Source organism: Tachypleus tridentatus, chromosome 1 (genome assembly GCF_004210375.1).
Source record: "Tachypleus tridentatus isolate NWPU-2018 chromosome 1, ASM421037v1, whole genome shotgun sequence".
NCBI lineage: Eukaryota > Metazoa > Arthropoda > Merostomata > Xiphosura > Limulidae > Tachypleus > Tachypleus tridentatus.
Genome location: NC_134825.1, coordinates 24,915,622 through 24,940,918, shown reverse-complemented (window position 1 = coordinate 24,940,918; position 25,297 = coordinate 24,915,622). Strand labels below are relative to the sequence as shown.

General features: G+C 31.5%; 1 protein-coding gene and 1 pseudogene across 1 annotated transcript in view; both read right to left on the bottom strand.

Annotated features, from left to right (window-relative positions):
* The window catches only part of LOC143232259 (cytochrome P450 6g1-like), a 44,510-nt gene extending 33,962 nt beyond the window's left edge, over positions 1-10,548 (bottom strand). The window contains exons 1-7 of the mRNA XM_076467432.1: positions 10,522-10,548; positions 5,132-5,199; positions 3,669-3,765; positions 3,294-3,346; positions 1,733-1,829; positions 1,133-1,306; positions 4-84 (exon numbers count right to left, since the gene is read on the bottom strand). Of these exons, the coding sequence (XP_076323547.1) occupies positions 4-84; positions 1,133-1,306; positions 1,733-1,829; positions 3,294-3,346; positions 3,669-3,765; positions 5,132-5,199; positions 10,522-10,548 (597 nt within the window). The remainder of the gene's footprint in view (positions 1-3; positions 85-1,132; positions 1,307-1,732; positions 1,830-3,293; positions 3,347-3,668; positions 3,766-5,131; positions 5,200-10,521) is intronic.
* Positions 10,549-12,624: 2,076 nt separating this feature from the next.
* Positions 12,625-25,297, bottom strand: part of LOC143232250 (uncharacterized) — a 69,276-nt pseudogene continuing 56,603 nt past the window's right edge.

Genomic DNA, 25,297 nt, shown 5'->3' with positions numbered 1-25,297 from the left:
TACGTCTATATAATTTTCTTGTCTAGAATATTCTTCAATATTTTTTAATAAATCATTTATAGATTCATCCATAGTTTGTGCCATCTGGGGAACGAAAAGAGAAAGTTATATTTATAAATAAAATAATTTAAAATACTACACAATATGGAAATATGTTGTAAATAAATACACGTGACTGTACATCTTATTCTTATCTGTGGGTTGAAGAACAAAGCATTACATATCAAATTATACATTTTCGTTAAATATCGAAGTGGGTGTTGGAATATTCTATTACCAAGATCAGTAAAAATTAAGTGACAAATATGTAATATTATTTACTGTAAGACGGATTTATGAATCGCTCAAAAATATTCAAATAAATATTTAGCAAAATATACTTCGTTCTATATTTGCGTGAATACTTTCTTTTTTTTACAAATATATTGTTTCTAATCTTTGTGTTGTCGACAGAATAAAGAGAAACATTCGCGTTTTTGATATGATTGTAATGTTAACAACTGATTAAAAGTTTCTTTTGTAGAATAACGGTTGTAACCTTTGTTGCTCAAAAGAGTTGTTCTTTGTTGGAATTATAAACAAAGTTGTTTATGTGGCTTGTTAAACTACTTGATATATTTTAAAGTATGCTCAGGATAACGAAATTAGGATAATATTACTTCATCTGAAACAGCATTAACGTATTCCAAATCCATTGTTGGTTTCTAGTTAAATAGAAGGGCACACAACGGAATATCTGTACTGTATACGCCAAGGGTATGAAAACTTGTAGTTTAGTATTATAATCCTTGAAACTTTCAATTGATCTATTGAGAAGATATTGTGGAGCAATGAATAGCCTTAAGGAAAATGAATGAGGTTATTTTAATGTTAAGCAACCTTTTTATTTTACAAAAGGGTGAAATTTGATTTCATGTTGTGTGAATGAACTTTCTAATTGTGAACTGTGAAGGATAGTTAACACGTATTTAATAAACTGTTACAGGTGGTGTTTGTCAAGTCTTTATCTGGATGTAAATATGCATTTGATCTATGGACACAGGAACTTCTGAAAAAAGAACTGTATTTTATAGTTGTTCTAAAGAAGACATCTGTGAATATTCACGAGTTGAATAAAGTTATTAATACTTACTGTTTTAAGTTTCAGGGTAGTAAAGGAAGGGGTTATTACACTTCTAACTCTCTTCCAGCGAGTTCCACGCAGGAAAATTAGGAAGTCGTTAATAGGTTCTCCGGGTTTCTTTGGTGGATCTAATTCAAAAAGACCCAAAAAACCCAGTGATAAAACACGATGCAAAAGTAACACCTTCAAGAAAACCACAATATTCAGTTATTTCACTACTGAATACACTGTTGGTTCTTTACATATAACCACATATAACCAGTATCACAAATACTAGAATATTTAACAACACGAGCTGTAAGAAATAATATGTATACAAACTGTTACTCAAATAAATTTCCTCATCATTTCTTAATATAATTAATCATAATTTGGTGAAAGATTTTACAGAGAAAAACGATCTAAATTGTATTTTGTAATAAATCCGGCGTTGTTTTAAACTTGGTTTGTCAAAACTTCTTATTGTATAGTAATATTTAATGAAACAATGTCAGGTTTGGATTGAAAGAGAGACTTTGAGTAAAGGATTTCAAACACGATATAACAATAATTAAATTTACATTTTAATAAACATTTAACGAAAGGAACATGGGTAGAAACAATCCTTACTGGTCGATCTGCAAAATCCATGAAGTCCTTAATCTGAATTTCTTTTAACAGGTCGAGATCCATCACCACTAAAACTGGTCTCATTCCAAAGAAGTAGCTGGAATACGGAAATCAACATGAAAACTACAGCTTGTTTTTTGTAAGATAACACCTTTATTTCAGGCGTAGTTGCTTGAAGTCAAACTAGGGAAACTGTGTTGTCTTACACCGCATCCTATTCGCATATATCTATGTTAGAATTAAGACATGAAAGTTGATGAGAATATATCATTATTTCTTTTCCAAATAACTGTCCTGTATCAATTTGTTAATAACAGATATGTACAACTGTAATAATCTTATCAGAAAGGAAAACAATATAACCGATAATTAGTTTACGTTTTCTTTTTACCAACAGATGAAGCTAAAGTGTCATCTCTTTTAATTTCAATATTCAGTGTTAGCTGATTTGCTACTAAGTATTAAAGAATGACTTTAAGTATCATTATTGATACAAAATATAATTAAAATCATGTTTCAAGTTGAAATATTTTGATAGCAATGGCGTATAGTTGGATTATCTATAGTGGGGGACTATTTCTTACAATACTAGTTGGGTAAACTCAGGTAATCGTCGCAATTTTATATTCATAGATTCAGTTGCTTTACGAATCAATCAAATATCTTCTACTTTCCATTGGCTTCTAAGTAGCTAATTTCCAGATTGTTGTTTCTATACCTAATAATGCAATGTTAACAAAGTGAAACGTTCCGCATATAATACGCTCCTTTTAAGTATTATTAAGAATCTTCACTAGTTTAACAAAAAAAATATTTAATTTATTCCAGTGTCAAGCACTGATTATTTAAAAACCAAAAAAACAGAGTTAATGTGGTTAAATAGCGTTCAATAAAAAACGTCACGACAGTGGCTAGGGTTAGTACAGAGATTCCCTAAACTTTCAATGATAGAAATTAGTAGATGAATAGTTAGCTTTGTGCTTATTTAACAATAATTTATGCACTCATTATTTTGAATAAAACGGTTAGTTAATGGCACCACTCTTATTGGTTTATTTTTGTTCAAGGAATTTAACTCAGAGATAACTTAACGAAAATACATGATAACATTCTGACCTGAATAGTTTAACTAAATATATGAGTAATGAATGATTTAATTAATTATTAATTAATAAAGACTAGCGACCTGATCAGTTCAACTGAATGTTAATGAACATAACTTGCTAAAGTTTAATAAATATTAATTTATAAAACAATAGTTTTATACAACGTTGAAAAGTGTGAATAGAGATTGAATTCTATGTTACGAAACTCATTTTTACTTTGCTACTTTATGAAGATAGGTGGTGAAAACATTTTGTGTAAAGCAATTTAGGGGTAGTTTCGTCAATGCTAGTTATTAAAACTCAGTCAACATTTTATTTTTTCAAAGTATTGATAAGATATCTCGTATATATTCAAAATCTTTGTTTTACTTCGAGGCTAGATGACGTACCCAAGTATATACGATATAAATACAAACTTATTTCGTATAAGTATATGATAATTATGTATCACTTACATAAAAACCTTTCCATGTTGATCTATCCATCTTTGAAGACAGGAAAGGGGTCCCTGTATTCATAGATATAAAATATCAATGGTTACTTTTCATATTATTGCGGTTAATTTGTTGTCCATTTGCCTGATTTAGGCGTTTAAACCACACAAACACATAAGAAAACATTTATGTTACACTTGTTACTACAACAAATTATGAATTTTTTGCTCAGAATCCTCTTGCATAGATTATTTCACTAAACATTTAAACAAAAATCATTACACGCATGTCCAGAGACGAAGAGAACTACAAGACTGTAATATTTTCAAAGTGAAAGATAAAAATACCAGTATAAACAATTGAATTATATTTTGAGTAAAGAATATAAAATCGTACCTTCCAGTATAGTTCCCACATGTTACCTAACAACAAATTAGGTTTAGGTCCTGGAATTCCGAGCTTTACAAAACTATTGAAATGTTTTCTCCTTCTTCTAATGTTTAGAAAATAAAAAAGTTATATTTAACAACATTCTTCAACCAAATTACACATCTAGAAGTAAACAGCATCCTTCAACCAAAGTATAATTCATAAGTTAACAACATACTTCAACCAAAGTATGCATTTATAAGTTAACAACATCCTTCAACCACTTTTTATGTCACTAAGAAAGTTGAAACTTTGAACCCTCATAATGACAGTTTGTTACGCCGATCTCTGAACTCCCTCTGGACCAGGGAAAACAGAATGATGGTTATCTTAACAACTAATATTCAAAATTTAGGAGGAGAAACAACTTTTACACTAAAGTTACGAAACGTTAATATGATATGAAAACTTTCAAACATTTTTGTTTTATGAAGAATATATATGTACGTATGTTATAATAATATCTCGAGAGATGAATACATTTATTAACTCAACAGTCTAGTAGTGAGGGACGGTCGCTATATTATAGAATGTTTGTTTGAAAATAAAACCATCCTTATTTGATATTATAATCTGTATCTCGTCCTTTTAGTTCAGTTTGTATAGAGTGTGATAACGTATTCTTTTACAAAAATAATTTAATTCAGTACATTGGTTTTGTAAAATAAGTATGTCCTCAATCCAAATATTTATGTACAATAGTTCTGCACTCAGTACACGTGCAAGGGTGTGGAAATGACAAATATATTTTAACTGTTGTCATCGGTAAAAAAGTATCGTGTGATCAACTGTGTCGTATTGCTTTAGTATCGAAAATAATATTGTAGCTGTACACGGATATGGAGGTCAGCATAACACTTAGTTTTCACCTGTTTTCTGTGTAGCAACTCGGACACGCATATTATTATATGTTTTATATGAGTATTACACGTTAGTTTGCTTCTTTATATCACACATTGAAAGTAATTTCAGACTATCCACGAAGGGTTATTTTGACTTTCTAAAATACATATTGAAACTAATTTTATGTAATCCATGAGAAAGTTTTACTATTTTGTAATAGATGTTGAAATTAACATAAAACAACATGAGAAAACTAAATTTCCCTTTATTTTATAATATATTATGAGCTGCAATATAAAATGTTAATGGTGGAGTTTGTTTTTAGAAATATCTCTTTGCCCCCCACTAGTACAGCGGTATGTCTTCGGATTTACAACGCTAAAATCTGGGGTTCGTTTCCCTTCGGTGGGCTTAGCAGATAGCCCGGTGTGGCTTTGGGCAAAACTGAAAACAAACCTACTTTTACGTATTTTATTAAAAACGAAAATGTTCACAACAAGTGATACCAGTAGTAGCTTCCACAGAAAAGATGTTTCATGTTGAATAAATGTCTCTAATGTCTCTAAAATATAGAAAAATCTACTTACAGTATCCATATTGTGAACAGTATTATGAAAAAGACGATCGTTACTGGTCCGAACTTTGTGCTCAGAACCTAAACAATAAACAACTGAATAAACTAACAACATAATTATGGTCACTGAAAAACGAAACAAAACAATCACGTCTGCAATAAGACAAATTAAACACTTTAAACTTTATGCAGGGAAGTATGACTTCTCTATATGACTTTCGGCACAACAATTCTGTACAATTCGTCACTATTTGTTACGGTGATAGCCGGGTCTTTTTATACCATTAAGTAATAATTATGAAAACAGCCGTCCAGTACTTAGAACCAATCGGAATCAAGGTTTAAATTCTCCAATGAAATTCATTTTAGACAAGATAGCAACAAGAAGTACACGCAGGCCTCTCAAGGTCATAGTGTTTAAGACCTGACCCAAAATTAATTGTTCTCTGATTACATTATGTAACACAAACTTTGTTCCTGGATAGTATGTGCTGTTTTTTAATTGCTTATGATGTAAAAGTACAGTAACTGGCCATTATTTCCTTCAAACGTTGCTTTTGTGGCTTGGATAATGAAATTTTGAAATTAACTTATTTTCTATGTAAAAACGGACAAATTTCCACATTTTTATTTACATAGGGTGTAAACAAAACAACATATGAATCAAGATTTACATGTATTTATACTAGTTATACAAAAAGTTTAGAAGTGAGTAGTTTTTCGAGATTTGTGACTTTTATGTTTTCGTTATACGCTCCTTGGTTGTGGCGTTCAAAACTGATTTCTTGAAGACGCGTGTTTTTCTATTATCATAAATAGTTAAACCTTATCAGACATGATGATAGTTTGTTATTACCAACGGCTTTATGGTTATTAAAAACCGATAACTCGAAAGTGCGTATGAATAAATCGATACGTTAAAAATAAATACCTTACTAAAAGGTCTGTGTATTTGTTGTGTTAACATATATCTGGAATAATCCTAAACATAAACTAGACAGTATCGTTTACAGAACCTGCAATATTTAAGGAAGGAAATAAACTCTTCCAATACTGAAGTAGTGATGTTTGCGTGTTTTCTTATAGCAAAGCCACATCGATTATCTGCTTAAGGGAATCGAACCCCTGATTTTATCGTTGTAAAACCGTACGCATGGGTGATCATAATGTTATTTGTAAGAAAGTAGAGGAATCAGCTAAAGTCAAATAAAATAGATGTTGTGGAGATAAAATATATAAAAAACAATAAAGAAACAGTTGCAATCTTTTACATAAAAATAATTTTTCGTTACACATAAAACATACGTGATCACTTGTATATAAGTTCTTGAAATTGTTTTAGTAAGTTAAACCTGGAATTCCAAGATATTTTTGAAAATAAACGTTTTCTCTTGAAGAAAAATGAAATGCTTTGACAAAGTGAAAATAAATATTGAAAGTTCAGTGATTCGTACTTTTATTAGAAACTTACTAAATCTATCCAATTTTTATTCACAATATAAGGTAACGGTATATCATCAAAATAATTAAGTTTATAGTTTGAAATTATTTGTTTACTAGAAATAAGAACAAATACACAAATAAAAGAACAGTATAATGTGTACGGAAGATTAATAATATATATAAATATATATATATTTGAGTGAATGTAATTACATTTTAATGAAGTTAAGTAAACAAAATCACAAGAAAAGACTGCTTTGAAACAGCAAATCCAAACCTCTGACTAATTATATTAATTTGTTATAACTTATAAAAGAAGTCGAAACAAGAATAAATTAAATAAAAAAGCTTCACTAATTGAAAAGATTCAAGGGTACAAGTAATAACGTGGGATTATAAAATATATCTTAGGTTTTGGAGGGGAGTGTGGAAGTAAAACCTATATTCTGGTGGAGATACACCGTCTATCTCTCTGAACTTACATTCGCCAGTCTCACATAAGAAATGCAAGAGTAAAATTAAATATATGAATAGAAATTAGGAGAGCGAGATATGGGTGCCCACAACATCCCACATCTATATCACCCTTCACTGCCTGCAGACAGTTGTGGGAAGGTGACTGTTTTACCAACTAAAGAAGAAAAAATTAATTAAAAGAAAATAAAGAAATATAATAAAACCATTTGGTGGTAAGTAACGTTAACTTCAAGAGGTAAATTTTCAACTTACTTTAATGTGTATTATATAAAATCAAAACAACCACACGTGGAGAGTTTGAGATTAGTTTAAATGTGTGATATAAAATAACAAAACAACGTGTAATACTGATGATATACAAAGAATATTCGTTGCTAGACAGAAAAGTGTTCAAAAACTCAGTGTCATGCTTTAGCAAGCAATACGACACAGTTTATCACACGATACTTAATTTTCACTAACAACAACAGTTAAAATATATTTGTCATTTCCACGTCCTTGCACGTGTACTGAGTGCAGAACTATTATACATAAATATTTGGATTGAGGACATATTTATATTACAAAACCAATGTACTGAATTAAATTATTTTTGTAAAACAATACGTTATCACACTCTATACAAACTGATATAAAAGGACTAGAAACAGATTATAATATAAAATAAGAATGGTTTTAATTTCAAACAAAAATTCTATGATGTAGCGACTGTCCTTCACTACTAGACTGTTGAGTTAATAAAGGTATTCATCTCTCGAGATATTATTATAACAGACGCACATATATATTCTTCAGAAAACAAAAATGTTTAAAAGTTTTCATATCATATTAACGTTTCTTAACTTTAATGTGAAAGTTGTTTCTCCTCCTAAATTTTGAGTATTAGTTGTTAAGATAACCATCATTTTGTTTTCCCTGGTCTAGAGGGAGTTCAGAGATCGGTGTAACAAACTGTCATTATTAGGGTTCAAGGTTTGCACTTTCTTAGTAACATAAAAAACCTTCACAAGTACATTGGAACCTGAGATACAAAACTGTTTTATTTACTAAAGATTAGAAGAAGGAGAAAGCATTTCAACAGTTTTGTCAAGCTGGGAATACCAGGACCTAAATCTAATTTGATATTTGGAAACACGTGAGAACTGAAGATGTGATTTCTTGTCCATTAATTAAAATAAATTCATATATCTAACTAATAAGTTTAATTTCTCACGAAGAAGACATTACAGTCTTGTAGTACTCTTTGTGTCTGGAAAAGTGTATAATTATTTTTATTTAAAAGTTTAATGTGTTATTCTATTTAATGGAATTTAAACATAAAACTCACTTAATTAAATTAATTAACAATATTGCTTCCATTAATTAAGAGTTTCGTAAGGCCAAGGAGTAAATAAGATATTATGAAATAAACATCCTCTCAAGGTAGCTGGGAAATAGTTTCGGTCATAGAAATATTAAAGAAACTCTACACTTACACTCGCCAGAACCTGACTAATATTAACGTATTTCTTCCTTAACCTCGTTTTAACTATGTGTTTAATAAAGATATGTCAGTCAGACGGTGGGGGCGTCTATATCTAGACGTATATTCAAATAAATATTTAGTAAAATATATTTCGTTCTACATTTGCGTGAATACTTTCTTTTTTTTATAAATATATTGTTTCTAATCTTTGTTTTGTCGCCTTTCTGGTGTGGGGGCGTATAATGTGACGTTCAATTCCACTATTCGTTGGTAAAAAAGTAGCCCAAGAGTTATCGGTGGATGGTGATCACTATCTGCCTTCCCTCTTGTCTTACACTGCTAATTTAGGGACGGCTAGCACAGATAGCTCTCGAGTGGCTATGTGCGAAATTGAAAAACAAACAAACAAACAAAGAGAACATGATTCCAATAGGGAACGAAGGTTATAAAAACTACAGATGTGAAGCAACATAACATGCTTCCAATATGGAACGAAGGTTATAAAAACTACAGATGTGAAGCAACAGAACACGATTCCAATATGGAACGAAGGTTATAAAAATAGAGATACAAAACTATTCACCAACAAGAAAAATTTAATCAACCACCGTATCAGCACTAATGTTCAGCTTGTAATCACGATAATCCAGTCACAGTAAACTCACCTTTAACATGATGTTGTTTATATGGAAACATTGTCTAATCTGAAGCATCTATATAGACATGCTGCCAAACTGTTAATTTATTCATCAGATTAAAGTGTGTTCTAAATGTAACTTGTAACAAAACTTAATGTTCAAGAAATGTTTTAAAGATTTGAAATGTTGCATTAAACTTATTGAAACAATAGGTGTATCAAGCTTTCATTAGGTGTGGGCTTCACAATCTTTAAAATACGTTACTTTTATGAGAACATTTCTTCTGAAAGGTTCCTTCATAATATTTAAGGTGACTGATATTTTCATGTAATGTAAAGTATACCATCTGACGAATATTATCTTTTACAAAACTAAAAATATTTTATCAAGAACATTATTGGAAATATAACTAAATATTTCTTGATGTTGTAAAGGTTAATTACTTTAGGTTTATCTCACGTATCAAAGGACAATAATATCGTTTCCTCCAAATTTCTCTCTGACATACCACTGGTCAATATTTTTGGCCTACGAACTTTTTCTATGATGTAGGAAAGGTGAATTGCCAATGTGTCAGCTCAAATAACATAACATCTGGATTATAATATTTGTTTGCTAAGAGATGTAGTCTGTTGTATTTATATAAGAGTAACACATCACACGTAAAAATACACTTATAATTCCATACATAGCATTGCATTCAATTATTAGCACATATGGTCATATATTTAATGAGCTATCTAAGAGCTTCTGCACGATAACAAAGAAAACTTAAGTTACCATTTGCATCGCTTGTATCTCGATAGTCAATCTTTCGGTTACCATACCAACGCATGCAAGGTGATAATTGTGATTCACTCTCTCCTTCGACATTATATAACATATAAGTGTATGCAAGATTCAGCCAACATAATAATTATGATGTTATCTTTACACAATGAATTTGAATAAAGATTTATAATTCAATAATTCATATTATTTGTGGAAGAAAGGACAACTGTTCACTGTACATGGGAATGCCATGTTTCAATTTTATTATCTGTATCCAGCTCGAATGGATTATCATGGTTAAAATAACACTTTAACTTAGTGATTTAAATGGATGATCACAATTTTCAGTTCATTTAAAATGCATTTCTTCTTTAGTCAGTGCCCAAAATGATCCAGAAATCTTTAATAAATTGGATGTTATCCTGTAACTATAAAACCTAGGAGACTACAGATCTATCATTTATAAATCCTACCAACCTCTGACAGCTGTTTTGATGTCAGTAACTAACCATCTCTCAACGTGCAGTGGTTTGATTTCCCGAGTGAGTTAGGCACAGCAATGACTCGTACTTTGACAAAGAGTGAAATTCTATCACTACTGGGACTTACTTGACCCACTTTTCTCTCAGCCCACATGCCTTATGTTAAACTGTCAAAAGAGAAGATATACAACATTTCACAGACCTTAAACATCTTTAAATTAAACAATAAATGACTTAACAACACATGGAAACTTATTTACAATCTCTCAACATGCTCTGATTTGTATGATTGGTGAATTTTGTTTGTTTGTTTGTTTTGAATTTTCGTGCAAAGCTACTCGAAGGCTATCTGCACTAGCCGTCCCTAATTTAGCAGTGTAAGACTAGAGGGAATGCAGCTAGTCATCGCCACCCACCGCCAACTCTTGGACTGCTCTGTTACCAACGAATAGTGGGGTTGGCCGTCACGTCCTTACGGCTTAAAAGGCGAGCATGTTTGGGGCGATCGGGATTCGAACCCGCGATCCTCGGATTAAGAATCGGACGCCTTAACACAATTGGCCATGCCGGGCCATGATTGGTTAATTATTGACATCAAAACTGTTAAATAAATTTCTATGTGTTGTTAGTTCATTTATTGTTTAATTTTAAGAATGTTTATGGTCTGTGAATTAAGCACAAAGCTAAACAGTGGGCAATCTGAGCTCTTTCCTCACCACGGGTATTGAAACCCGGTTTCAAGCTGTAGGAGTCCACAGACATACTGCTGTTCCACTAATTTAGCATTATGTGGGCTTGTATGATTGTTCAGTAAAAAATGAGTATATTGAAAAATATATTTTACCAGCTGATGCAATATGATAGTTACCTGCCCCTAATTTTTGGGTATATGTCTTTATGTTCTTCAACAGAACGGAAACCATACAAAAACGAATTAAGAATACAATCGTGTAATTTTTAGTTTAATTGTCTGTTTAACACACATTGCTTTAAAATAATCAAAACAATAAATGTTATGGTAACAATAAAGCACTTTTCTTTGACACATCAAATTTAAGTTAAATCACACCTTGTGTAGAAATATGTAAACCAAAAGAATATAAATATTACAAATATATTTATTTACCAATCATATACCCATAAAACAAAATCCTGACAGGTCTCAAACTAACATAAAAAAATCACTGTATTAGAGGAAACATTCCATTTGTTGGTAACAGATAGGAGATTGGAAGTATAGATCAGAGTGTCTAACAGATTTCACAAATGTTATAAAAATTTCTTTTCCTGTCAATTTTTACATTTAAGACTATTCATAATGATCAAATGTCTGTTCGTCACAAAACCTAAAAGTTCATGCATATTCATAAGCAATAAATTCAGTGTTCATAATTCTGATATGTAAGAAAACCACCATTATCCTGATATTCTCCTGTAAAATCTCTTTTAATGTTAAAGATCAATCAGCGTTTCCATTTTAACTATGAATTTTTCTGTTCGTATTTAGGAGATGTGGTCACATAATTTTATCTGTTATTCAAACTCCACAATATACTAATGTAGTCATTTTTAGTGTTTAAACTGCACAGAAATGGACACTAGACAGATAAAGGAACAAATAAGGTTATAATTCCCCTTGTTTATCTCAAAATGTCAACAAAAATATTCACAAGTTTCTTAGTCCACAGTCACTATTACATATCAAGACATAAATGTTTAAGTTTAATTTATATAAAAATAATTTTATTGTTTAGTATTTTGTATTATAGATCTGTTCAACACTAATGTTATACACCTTGTTTCCTTTTTTGTAAAGCTTCTATAGGTCTCTTCCTTTTTTTCTTTATTCTGGTAAAATTCTCTGTCACTTAACATGCTGTCATCTAGTTATGACCAATACCTTGCTGTTTAGCTTTTAGTTAAAAAATCAAATTTCTTCTTTTAAAATGGAGACTCCTTTTCATCAACATCCCACGAGCTTATTCAATGTTCTTCTTGAGATAAAAAGTAATAGATTGAACACAATTTTCCATATATGGCCAAACTAGTGGACCTATACAATGAAATTATATCCTCTTTGGACATGCATTCAATGTGTTTTCAAAATATTCAATTTGCACTCCAGTCCTAACAATAGTAGCAATCAATGATGAAATGAAAGTAATTCACACTCCAAGTGAGTACGATATAAACATAAAATTATACAGTTTTAAACTGAAGTATTGTATCCTCACTTCCGACTCTGAGTTAATGTCTCGAACACTCCATAATGTAAATTCCTGTATAAACACAAATAAGAATTTAAAAAACATCTTATTCGGAGTACTACATTCCTCACTTAAGCCAAAAAAGCCATATCTCAAGAGATATGGACGTTTCACTAAATGATGTAGTAAATCAAAACAAAACATTCTCATGAATTCGTGAGATGATTTGAGAGCTGATGGAAATAATGTTACACTAATGAGGCCAAACTGATGACAAACAACACAAGAAAAATGAAATATCTGTAATTATAGAAGATGAAAATATCAACATTTATTGTGATAAATCATAGTAAGCTGTGACAAAAAGTATGTTTCCTGTTTTGGATTTTCGCGCGTAACTAATCAATGGCTATCTGCGCTAGCTGTTTCTAATTTAGCAGTGTAAGACCAGATGGAAGGTAGTTAGTCATCACCACCTATCGTAAAATTTTGGGCTACTATTTTAACAACGAATAATGGAATTGACCGTCACATAAGAACACCACCACGGCTGAAAAGGCGAGCATTTTTGGTGCGACGGGGATTCAAACCCTTGACCCTCAGATTACGAGTCGAATGCCTTAAATCACCTGGCCAATGCCGGCCTAACAAAGAGTATTAGCACCTATGTGTTATGTTTAGAATGAGACGATAAATGAAGTGTCGGAACTGTGACAAGAATGGATTGTAATCCCTGTTGTATGTTGTGTATGACGAAAGAATGAATTGATTGAAATAACCATGAATTCAGTTTTCCATAACTAATGTAAAATATATTGTTATTCACATGTATTACATCAGTATTTTCATGTTGTTTATGTATGTAGTTTAACAAAATTGTGTTGATAAAATGTTTTAAGGGCTTAAGTATGTGTTAGTCCTTTTAAATGGGTAAAGGCTACATTCTGAAATCCTTGTCTTCAGGTCAAAAGCCGGAGTATAAACGTTTCTGTTAGGATGTTGTAGAAAATAGCCTGGTTGCGTTATTACTGAATAAGAATGTACATCAGGTGACTGAATGTAGACCAATGAGAATTAAAGGATATTACATGTGGGTTTACGGGATATTTGATTCTTTTTTGTTTAAATGGAGTGTAGAAATTTTACTAAATTGTTTTTTACTCACAGAGTGATGCTACATTTATACACAAATTTTATGAATGGATAGCGAGAAGTTATTAATATTTTTTGTGAATAATTCAGATAGAATATCTGTTTAAATTACTAAAAAATGAATGTAAAGCCTAATGTATTATTCATTTTACCATTTGTCTCTAATTATGCTGCTTTCGATGAATTGCATTCATTATCAGTTAGACAGGAAAAATGTAACTATGTAATAACTGTGTGACTAAAAGAAATTCAAATATGATCTGCAATGTTCGTTTGTTTTATGTTTCGTTTTCCACGATTACTGTCAAGAGGAGGATTCCTTGAAACCACTATAACTCGGTGACGAGTGGTGAACTGAACGATATGTTGGGTTTAACTCTTGTTTTAGAATATGAAATCAGATGTTTTTCCATAGTCCTGCATGTCTCATTCTCCTGATCTCTATATAAACTCCTTATTTTGTTCTTTCTCTCCTCAGCAGCCACACACAAGTAGTTGGAGAACTTGTTGCCCTGCAATCCGTCACTCGCGTTCTGACCTCATGCATGTGAATGGGATGGGGATGATGACGTCGTATTTCCACAATGTGTCGACAAGGGCATATTACCAAGATGCGTCGAACACAGAGAGAGTAATGAAGAAGTTTGTTATGGTCTAAAAACAACATAATTGCTTAATGTATAAAACTAAATCATTAATTCTGTAGTCAACCATGCTCTTTATATTTCCTGCTCTTTTATTTATAAATCACTTATATTGAAAACGACGCTTATTTAAAGAAAAAAGTTAGATTATGCCACCTGGAGACACAGGTAGAAGACCCAACTGTCAGAACAAGAGATATGATGAAGGTGACTGTCAGTGTTCCAGGGAAGAGTAAGTAAAGGATCTAATTGGTAAGTGCAAGGAGCTATTAAAAATTTAAAGATAAAGGACATAAATTAATTCTGTTTGTTTGTTTTTCGCGCAAAGCTATTGGAGGGCTATCTGCGCTAGCCGTCCCTACTTTAGCAGTGTAAAACTAGAGGGAAAGCAGCTAGTTATCACCACACACAGACAACTTTCCGGCTATTTTTTACCAATGAATAGTGGAATTGACGGTAACATTATAACGCTCTCACGGCTGAAAGGGAGAGCCTGTATGGCGAGACCCGGATTCGAAACCGCGGCCCTCGGATTACGAGTCGAACGCCTTAACACGCTTGGCCATGCCTGGTCTATTAATTATATCAAGTATGACATTTTGAACGGATGGTTTATAGTTAAGCAGAAGAGTATGTTTGCAAAGATTATTAACTCAGTTGTAAGCCAATTTTTTTCCAAATCTACGTTTCTGCTTAAGTACAAACTATCCATTAAGTAAAAAAATCAGAATAAAAATAGTCATAACAAAAGACTTAAGTGTTGCTATTGTAATGCTAGAATTATAAGAAAAAATGGATGACTTTAAAACACTGGTAAAAATAGAAAATTTTGATATAACAGGAATAACTAAATATAAATTATTTTGATGACAGGAATTTCTTTGAAATGCATGGTTATAAGTTACTTAATAGGAACTGAACAGTCGAGAGAGGGAAAATAGTGTCTCTATATGTAATGTGTAAGTTATATCCTGTTGAAGTTGACAATATTTTCACAAGTAATAGCAGGAAGACTAAAACCACGTGGGTTTCTATAAGTGGATATTAAAGGCAAACTCTCTTAGCAGGAATTTGTTACATAACCTGATGAAATTATTGAGAGACATTACAATGAGATTTAGATTTCAGCTGTTAAAGTTTAAAATTTCATCAGACAGCCAAAATATTTTCAATAAGGAATCTGTATTTTCGTAAGCATTTGATAAAGTGTCACATAAAATTTATCTCTGGAAATGTGACGGATAAGTTAACTAAATGGATGAAAGAGTGGCGGTATGGAAAAAAGCAGATGGTTGTTATAAGTGGAGTTTAGTCAGACTAGATCAGTGTTGCAAGTGGTGTATCTCAGCGCTCAGTTTTCTAACCATTGTTCTTTTGATTTACATTAATTACATAGATGAGGGAATAATTAATAAATTATTCAAAGGTGATGATGATATCAAGGTTGTAGGTGTTGCTGGCTGTGAAGAAAATGTTGCTGTTTTGGAAAAGAAGAAAAGTCATTTAATGAGTTCCACAAATAAATGACGGATGGCTTTCATTATAATAACTGGAAGACTTTGTATGTGGGGTATCATGATTGAATAATTATATTTACAAGAGAATAACCTCATCTGTATTATTAAAGAAAGGATTTTGGAGTAATGATTGTTTTTTCTTGAAGCCATCCAAGAAGTGTGCTTTTGGTAGTGGTAGGGTAAATAGGATTTTAAATTATATTTACAGAAATATTGAATAATGAAAAATGTCGTTTGGAATTTAGCACAAAACAACTCAATGGGCTACCTGTGTCTGCCCACCACGGGTATCGAAACATGGTTTTTAGCGTTGTAAGTCCGTAGACATACCGCTGAACGACTGCGGGGGGGCTATTTTTCGAATAGACTTGGTCGCCTATGGAATGAGTTGTCTTCGAATTTTGTGAAAATAGTAAATTTGAGTGAGTTCAAAAGAAAACTTGATAGATATATAAATAGCAAGAGCTGAATTTAATATTTTCAGTTTTAGTTTTGGATGCGATAACTAATATGACCCAAGTCCATTTTCTCCCTAAATATTACTTTATCTCTCACTATTTTGTCTTTATGCTATCCGTAATTGACTTCTATTGTTCTAAATAAAATATTGTATATGATACATATTACTTTATAATTTTATAGTTTTGAAAAACGTGAATAGTCTTACTACATCCGAATGAATGTATTAGGTGGATTGCATTACTAAGTTTTAAAGGTAATGGTTTTATGAAGATTCAGTAAGCTCACAATGTTAATGGGGCTTTACTTCAGCCATATGGCCATCACAATGTTAATGGGGCTTTACTTCAGCCATATGGCCATATCATGTATAACATTCATTTTTTGTTTCACTTTATTAAGTTTGACAGTCACGTAGGTTTACATACAGATCTTTTGTTTTCATTTATATATTTAATTATATTACACGCGCTTTACAAGTGTTATAATATTCTTCAGGATTACATGCAGATTTTTATCTTATGTTTCGAATTGTTATTTGTATATTACATATATCTTACTAAAGCTGATAAAGTTTCTGTAGACTGATTACAGCTTCTAGTTTCCTGACTCAAGCACACTTTTTTACAACATTTATCATAAAAAGGATGCCTATTTAACTATCCTGTGTTTTCTTTCGTTTCTCATAATTCTATCAATATAAGAATGATTTTTTATTGTTCTTGAAGAAATTAATTTCACTTAGATAATTTTAATAGTATTTATATGTGTGGAAGATGTTATCGTTACCCAGGATACTGTTACTTTGGGGCACACAGTATTCTGAAGGATTATAATACACCTGCTGTTTAACTTTACATTATTTTTAAAAAATCATATATTATATTTAGTAATTTCCTTTACACATTTTATCTTTTGAAAAATGCTAATTTAACTACTATGTATGTTTTCATTTTGTTACAAATAAATATGACAAAAGAATGATGTCCTGTTTGTCTTCACTCTTATTTAAAATAACAATATTTATCATTCACTTGATGTATTTCTCGTAAAACTATCTGAGGTCAAGACTGTTGCTTGTTAGGAAGTACAAAGGTCACTCATAGAAACAGTGCAGGGTCTGACGTTAAGACAAGAGTCGTCGTCATCTCTGGTGGCATTATTGTATGGCTCTATTTCGATGAACTATAGTGGCACGTATATCAACACTCTCTCTGTCTTCAATCTTTAATAGCAATTCGTCCTCTGACGATACTTCCTGGAACTGTGACGTCATTTTTTCTGATGACTTCATTGTTTGTGGGGTCTATAATTCCATTTTCTCCAACTCTCTTCCCAACATCTAAGATGGACGTGCATGTAACATCCTCTGGCGCCGTGCCGGGAAATAAGTGCCATAACTACTCATGCATTTGTAGCCAAATAGCTAACACCACAATGTGTTTGGTGTTTTAATAAAATATAACCCCAGAATGCATTTTCGCTTCACAACTGTTATTCCTTGAATAACAGTAATATAATACTGTTATACAACTGTTATTCCTTGAGTAATATAATAAAGCTATAATTGCAGTATAATACTACTGAAAGTTTTAAGTCTTATTTTTCTAAGTCATTTAGTTTCAAAAATATCAGTTTGGAGAACTTTTATTGATTAAGGTAAAACGTAATACACATCATTTCTTATTTGAATATTGAATATTGGAAGGTACGAAGTATTTCAAAGATATTAAAGAGATACGCACTTTGACAAAAATATACGTGAAAGTGTGCCACAAACTCAATATTCAATCCTATTTGAAACATTTTTACTCTGCTTATTGAACATCCAGTTGTGGACTAGCTTAAGAAAGGTTATGTTGGTGTTTTAATACATCATTTCGGGTAATTTCTTGGGACAAATTTTACAAAAACTGCAGGATTCATTATATTGATACCGATTCTGACGGTCAGTTTCCGATAGAAAAAACAACAACAACAAAAACATTATTATAAAGAATTGTAATTTAACTTTAAATCAGTTTCCCTACATACATTTTGAGCGCCAATAGTTAAAAAACAAAAGTAATTCTACTGCAGAATTCAGATGATTTGCAATCAAAGGTTTATGAGTGGATTACGCAAAATCAATTGTAAATTATGAGAGATTTAATGTAATGAAGTCAAAGTTACGATATATTCATTTGATTAAACGCAAAAACTCGACGAATATCATGAAAGAAGAAAAATTATATATGTCAAAATTCAGATAAAACATTTTAACTTGAGACATGACCAGTTCTCAAATAAATATTTTCCAAGAAGGTTATATCACCATGACTTTTATCTCTATGAAGACGTTGCTTAAAATTAATTATCATTAAAGTGTACAATTACAAGTTTTAAAAGAAAATTTATATTTTTTTGAACGTAAATTCCAATACGCTAAAAAACGAAGAAACACCGAAGATTAGAAAAATTAACAAGCATACTACATACATGTGATTGTTTGTTTGTTTTTTGAATTTTACAGAAAGCTACTCGTGGGCTATCTGTGCTAGCCGTCCCTAATTTATCTGTGTAAGACTAGAGAGAAGGCAGCTAGTCATCACCACCTACCGCCAACTTCTGGGCTACTCTTTTACCAACGAATAGTGGGATTGACCGTCATATCGACGTGGATGGGAACCCGCGACTCTCAGATTATGAGTCGCACGCCTTAACACGCTTGGCCATGCCGGGGCCGTATATATGACAAAATAATACTAATATATCTCTGTATTACTATACATATTACATAATAATACTGATCTGTGTGTAGTACTACATGTAAATCACACAAATATACTAATCAATGTGTGTATTACGATATATATATATGAAAAAATAATACTGATTTATCTGTGTATTACTACATATATCATATTCATACCTGAAAAGATAAGAAATAATGTAATAATAATTAAAGTCATAAGCCACTGTAGTTGTTCGCTCTATAGATGGTACTGGAATTGTTAAAACCTTTATTATAAATTCCGGGCAAAAATGATCTTAAAAACAAACTTCTTGAAACAGCATTCAAAACCTTACTTTTCGAGAGCTGAGATTATCCGAACATTGACAACAAGCAAAAGAAAGAATTTCACGATTGTTAGATAAGATTAGAATTTGTCCTTTTTTGGTTTGTTTTTAATTTCACGCAACGCTGCACGAGGGCTATCTGCGCTAGCCATCCCTAATTTAGCAGAGTAAGGCAGCTTGTCATCACTACCCACCGACAACTCTTGGGCTGCTCTTTTACCAACGAACAATGGGATTGATGGTAACATTATAACGCCTCCACGGCTGTATGGTGTAGCATGTTTAGTGTGACGGGGATTCGAGCTCACAACCCTTATATTACGAGTCGCGTGCCTTATTCACCTGGCCATGCCGGGGCTTCATTTTTTGAAAACATCATTATTATTGTCTTCGAAATCTAAAGTTGAAATGAAAGCTGAGTTGCACTGTTACAGATACACAGAATGTAATATGTTGTTTTTAATGTCTGCTTCTATATTTGACACTTGTTAAAACAGTCAATATAGCTTAGCAAGCAGAAAATGTAGATTACCCACATAAAGTTTATATAAAATTTTAAAAGCACATACATTTTTTCAACAGTATGTTATTATATATACATATATATACGTAGGTGTGTGATTGGTTGGACGTGATAAATATATATTCTGTTTTCTCACAAGGCATCAAGTAGTACTTTTGAACTATTCTAGAAATGGCCATCTTGGCTTCCAGCTGAGCGAATCTTATCCCTATACAGTTTCTAGGTCCATGTCCAAATGGTTGCCAAGAAAGTGGATCGTGATCGTGATTATTATTAGAAAATCTGAAATATATTTAAAGTTAAAATTTGAGGGTAAAGTGTTGGTAAAGTTGTTAAAACAAGAACACATTATAAACACTCGTATAAAGAATATATATATACATATAAAGTTTCGTTCGCTCATTTTTAAGTATTTTTTCTTGTGTTTTGATCAAAATATTCGAAAGCTTACTAAATACTGAATCGATTGTCTGACACAAGTTTATAAGATTTCTTTAATAATTTCGTGATTACTACATATTTTCATTTTTCTATAACTTAAAATAATTAAAAGCATAGCTTCGCATATTAATAAGCAGGAATTTTGAATACAATATTTCTACTTACTAGAAAACCATTAGAACTAGGAACCAGCATTTCGCAACTATTTAAGTAGAGTTAGTTAGCGATTTAGTTAGTTAGTTAGATTAAAACGATTTCAATATTTTAATTTTCCTTCGTATCGCTATAGATACAAGTTATGGAAGAATGAACGAAGTGTTTATCAGCTGTACAAACTAGTTTATGACAGTTTCTCAACCTTTCGCCAGTTTACTGCTGTCATGGTTATATTTTCGGTTGAAAGACATATTTTAACCCTTTCGAACGAATGCTACTTATAGAACAAAAGCAGACAAATTTTAAAAATGAAAATATTAAATACTGAAATGAAGAAAACTGATACAATGGAATGTTTAGAACTGCAAATGGCTCCAAAGACAAAAACAACCTCAACCGTAAAATGGTCACGAGAAAGGACCTTCAGACCCAAAAGTTTTTTCTATAAACATAAGCATATATTCTGCTACTTTAATAAAGTAATAGATATAAACAAAGAAAAGAAGTCGATCGTAGAAGTGTTTTTTCTTATAGCAAAGCCATGTTGGGCTATCTGCTGAGTCCAGTCGAACCCCTAATTTTAGACAGTAAATCCGTAGACTTACTGTTGTACCAGAGGTGGACTCCTATTAACGAGATTGTCATAGTTATAAACTTACACACTTAAAAGTGTGATTGCATTCAACGCCATTTCTCCACTCGAATCTTGGACCTTTCAATAAAAACGACATTAGGCTGGCAATTAGATATCTCGCATTATTGGAATGTTATTTTGTCTTTATTTTGCATTATTATACTGCGTTGCCTATAAATTAAAGAAAAGAATATAGTGCGTTTAGCTGCAAGGTGAAAAAAACAAAGCAAACACAATATATATATATATGTTGTATTTACCTTTCTAAATCAAACATTTCATGGTCTGGCCATAGAGCTGGGTTCTGATGAATGTGGTAAACAGGAACCTATATAGCTGTTTCTTTCGGAATTTTAATGGATCCATATGTTATATCTCTATATGTCTCACGATTAACAAATCTATTAATATAAAATAAACGAAGTATTATAGCACAACCGTAATTTACAGACAAAACACCGAAATTCCACTGAGATTCTAGCATGGTAACCGATACATTATTTGTTGTTTTACGTTATTATTTGCTCTATCATTCAGTCAAATTGACCACATTTTGATGAAACATGTTTAGAATATTATTCCTTATTCTCCTGCCAAAAGTGATCCAAGTGCGTTGATAAGAAACGACGTACGGACATACTTTCGTATTTTTTGAGAGCTGAACATGATCAATGCTGAGTAACGTGTATGAACTCTACTGAGTGACCTTCTAGTTCCTTTTATGTTGGTATAAACCCTACATTTGACCACCCCTGACTTATACTCACATTGTCTACATTTATGTCCCTATTTTTCCCAAACTGTAAATTGTTAATACATTTCACTACACAACTACTTCGTCAAACTAACGAAGTTTATGACCCTTAGTGATCTTCTAGTTGTATGTAATTTAATGTGTTCTATATAATTTAATGTAGTAAATCGCTTAGAAATACCTACTATTTTCCTTTGTTTTCCATATCGTTGGTATAAGTCATTTTTCATTTTATAGTATTTTTCTCGTATTTGTTGGCTACCAGAAATATTTTGAATTTTATTTTTACGTAAAAATGTTCAAAACTTACAGGAAAACTGGTGGATAACCCCGGAGACATTCGCTAAAAACCTGATCCAGATAACGGAGTTTATGGACAGACAAATAATCCAAGTTTCCTCCCTAAAATATTACATTTCTGTGAACGTTGTTTTATTAAACAAAATGCAGTTCAATTCGATCTTATCGCACGAAATGAATAATCTAAGTTTAATGTACCCTTAAAAAATGATTATTAGCTTTTTAAAGTTAATACTTACTCGATATTTCTAGATTATGTGAGTAAATTCATAATTTTTCGTGAAAGTATTTTCTGAACTCTGTTTAAGGTAACCACTGTTTACAACAGCTCAAACATTCAAAAATGATATATTAATAACAAGCCAAAGTGGTGAACTATATTGTAATTTACGTACTTTTCCAACGAGCTCGTCTACCTCTTGTCGTAATTTTTTCTTGGACTTTAGGGTGCTGCACCAGTAGGTGTACGGTGTAACCAAGAGCAGAACTAGTTGTTTCATAGCTGAAAGAAAAATATATGTTTGTTGTCCTTAAGCACAATGGGCAACCTGTGCTCGGCCCAGCATCAGTATCCGCACTCGATTGAATAAACTTACTGCAGAGACATAGGGTTAACTTTAATATGAAATGAGTTATGCATAAAGAGGAAACAGAATTATGCCCTAAAATTGGAATTATAATAGTAATATATTGAGGGTAATATTATTACTTAAGTATTTGTAATATTTGAAGTGATTTTAAAATAATAGTAAGGTATTAAGGGTAGTATTATTACTTAAGTATTTATAATAGTTGAAGTGATTTTAAAATAATAGTAAGGTATTAAGGGTAGTATTATTACTTAAGTATTTATAATAGTTGAAGTGATTTTAAAATAATAGTAATGTATTAAGGGTAACATTATTACTTTTAAAATTTTAGAACATTTTAAGTATTTATAAAATAATACTAATATATACAAAGCGTAATATTATTTTTTCTAAGTATTTCTAACTGTTGAAGTAATTTTAAAATAATAATCGTATATTAAGGGTAATATTATTACTTGTAAGTATTTCTAACTGTTGAAGTAACTTAGTTAATAATAATATACGTGTTACAAGTTAATACAGTAGATTTTTAGTGATGACGGAACTGTTAAACTAATCGCAATTAATATGTCATTACAACGAGCAATATATTGTATTAATGATAAAAATGATCAATAAAATAACTACAGTTACCCTGCTGTTAAAGCCAACATTGCATTGTACAACACTTCATTGTCAGATAGTCCACTCTTGGAAACTATAATGATACAAGAAATTTACAATAAGTATTCAAATGAATTTAAAACTTTTATGAAATTATGTTATTAGGGAATATAATTTTACTTATATCTGCAAATTAAAGTACAGACAACACGTATGAGGAGTTTGTTCTTGTCTTAACTTCAGTAAACATTAATTTTACTGGTCACACCATTATAATGAATAAATTTATGATAAATACCATTATACTGGTTGATAACATGTGTACTTTCGTCATGGTTTGATTTCTGTGTTTCTTGTCCAGCGGTTAGTTGACTCCCTGTAACCTTCGTAACGTTCACACTTATATTCTGAGAGTCCATCATTAACTGGACAAGATCATTCCGTCGTTTCTATACAAGAACAATAAAAAAATCCATTCTTACCATTAGCAACACTTTAGTAGTTTAAGTATTACACATATTAGAAACTATAGTATTTTCTTTTATATCATAATCTATTTTATAGCCTAAAGTTTTTCTTTGCCATAAACTTGTGATTCGCCGATACTTAGAACAAAGAACGTTTGTGGACAAAGAGCAGTGTTCTAAGGGTTGAGTTACTTATATTGAAACGAGTTTAAATAAGTATATTAGAGAATCTCATGAAAACGACAGTCGAAATAAAGTTGTGGTGGAACGGCATGTATCAGAACCACGTGTGAAGTTGAAGTGTTTTCATGTTATGTTTTAATTCTTTGTTTGCTTGTAAGGTATACTTATTCAAGCTAAAAACAATATATAAAAGGTTTTCCATATATAAAACATTATCTTTGTTTCATTTAAAAAATAATTAATACTCATTTACATTAATTCCTTCAGAACAAAAATCAATCCCATTTAGAGTAGATAATGTAGTATATTCGTTATTATGATTGATAATAGAGTGCACACAAAGCTACTCGAGTGATTGGTTAAAATGATATATTTTAAGAAAGGAAACAAGAAAACACCGTTCACTACCAATGAAAACACAAATTAGCTGTCTGTTTTGTTTGTTTTTCAATTTCGCGAAAAGATACTCGAGGGCTATCTGCGCTGGCCTTCCCTAATTTAGGAGTGTACGACTAGAGGGAAGGCAGCTAGTCATCACCACCACCGCCAACTCCTGGGCTACTTTATAACAACGAATAGTGGAATTGACCATCACATTATAACGCCATCACGGCTAAAAGGACGAGCATGTTTGGCGCGACGGGGATGCGAACTCGCGATTCTCAGATTACGAGTCGCAAGCCCTAATCCACCTGGCCATGTCGGGCAGATTGGCTGATGCATTATCACTTCTCCATGTTTGAGACGGGTATAATTGGTGAGAAAATTCGAAGTAGAGATTACGAGTCAAATGTTTTGATCACTATGTCTCAGCAGCACAATAAGTTCGTAAAAGGCTATATTAAACCTAGTTCTAAAGTTTTGTTAATATAAGCTTTAATATAAGGGTTAGCTTGTTGATGTCAAAGTAAATTTTTACACATACCGCTGGATCAGCTACTGGTGATTTTATAACTTGACGACAAACCTCCACAAGATCGAGATACGGATTGGAACCTTTGTTTCAAAATTTAAACTGAAGATATCTGATATTTCTTGTGAACCAACCAAAAGCCGGAAACGACACTAAAACACAACCATAAAATTGTATTAAAGATATACGACAAAACACATGTTGTTTGTGGTAAACTATGTAAAATAACATTTTATCTCATCAGTTTTATTTTTCAATTGCGTTTATAAAAAGTAGATATAATTAGGACGTAAAATTATA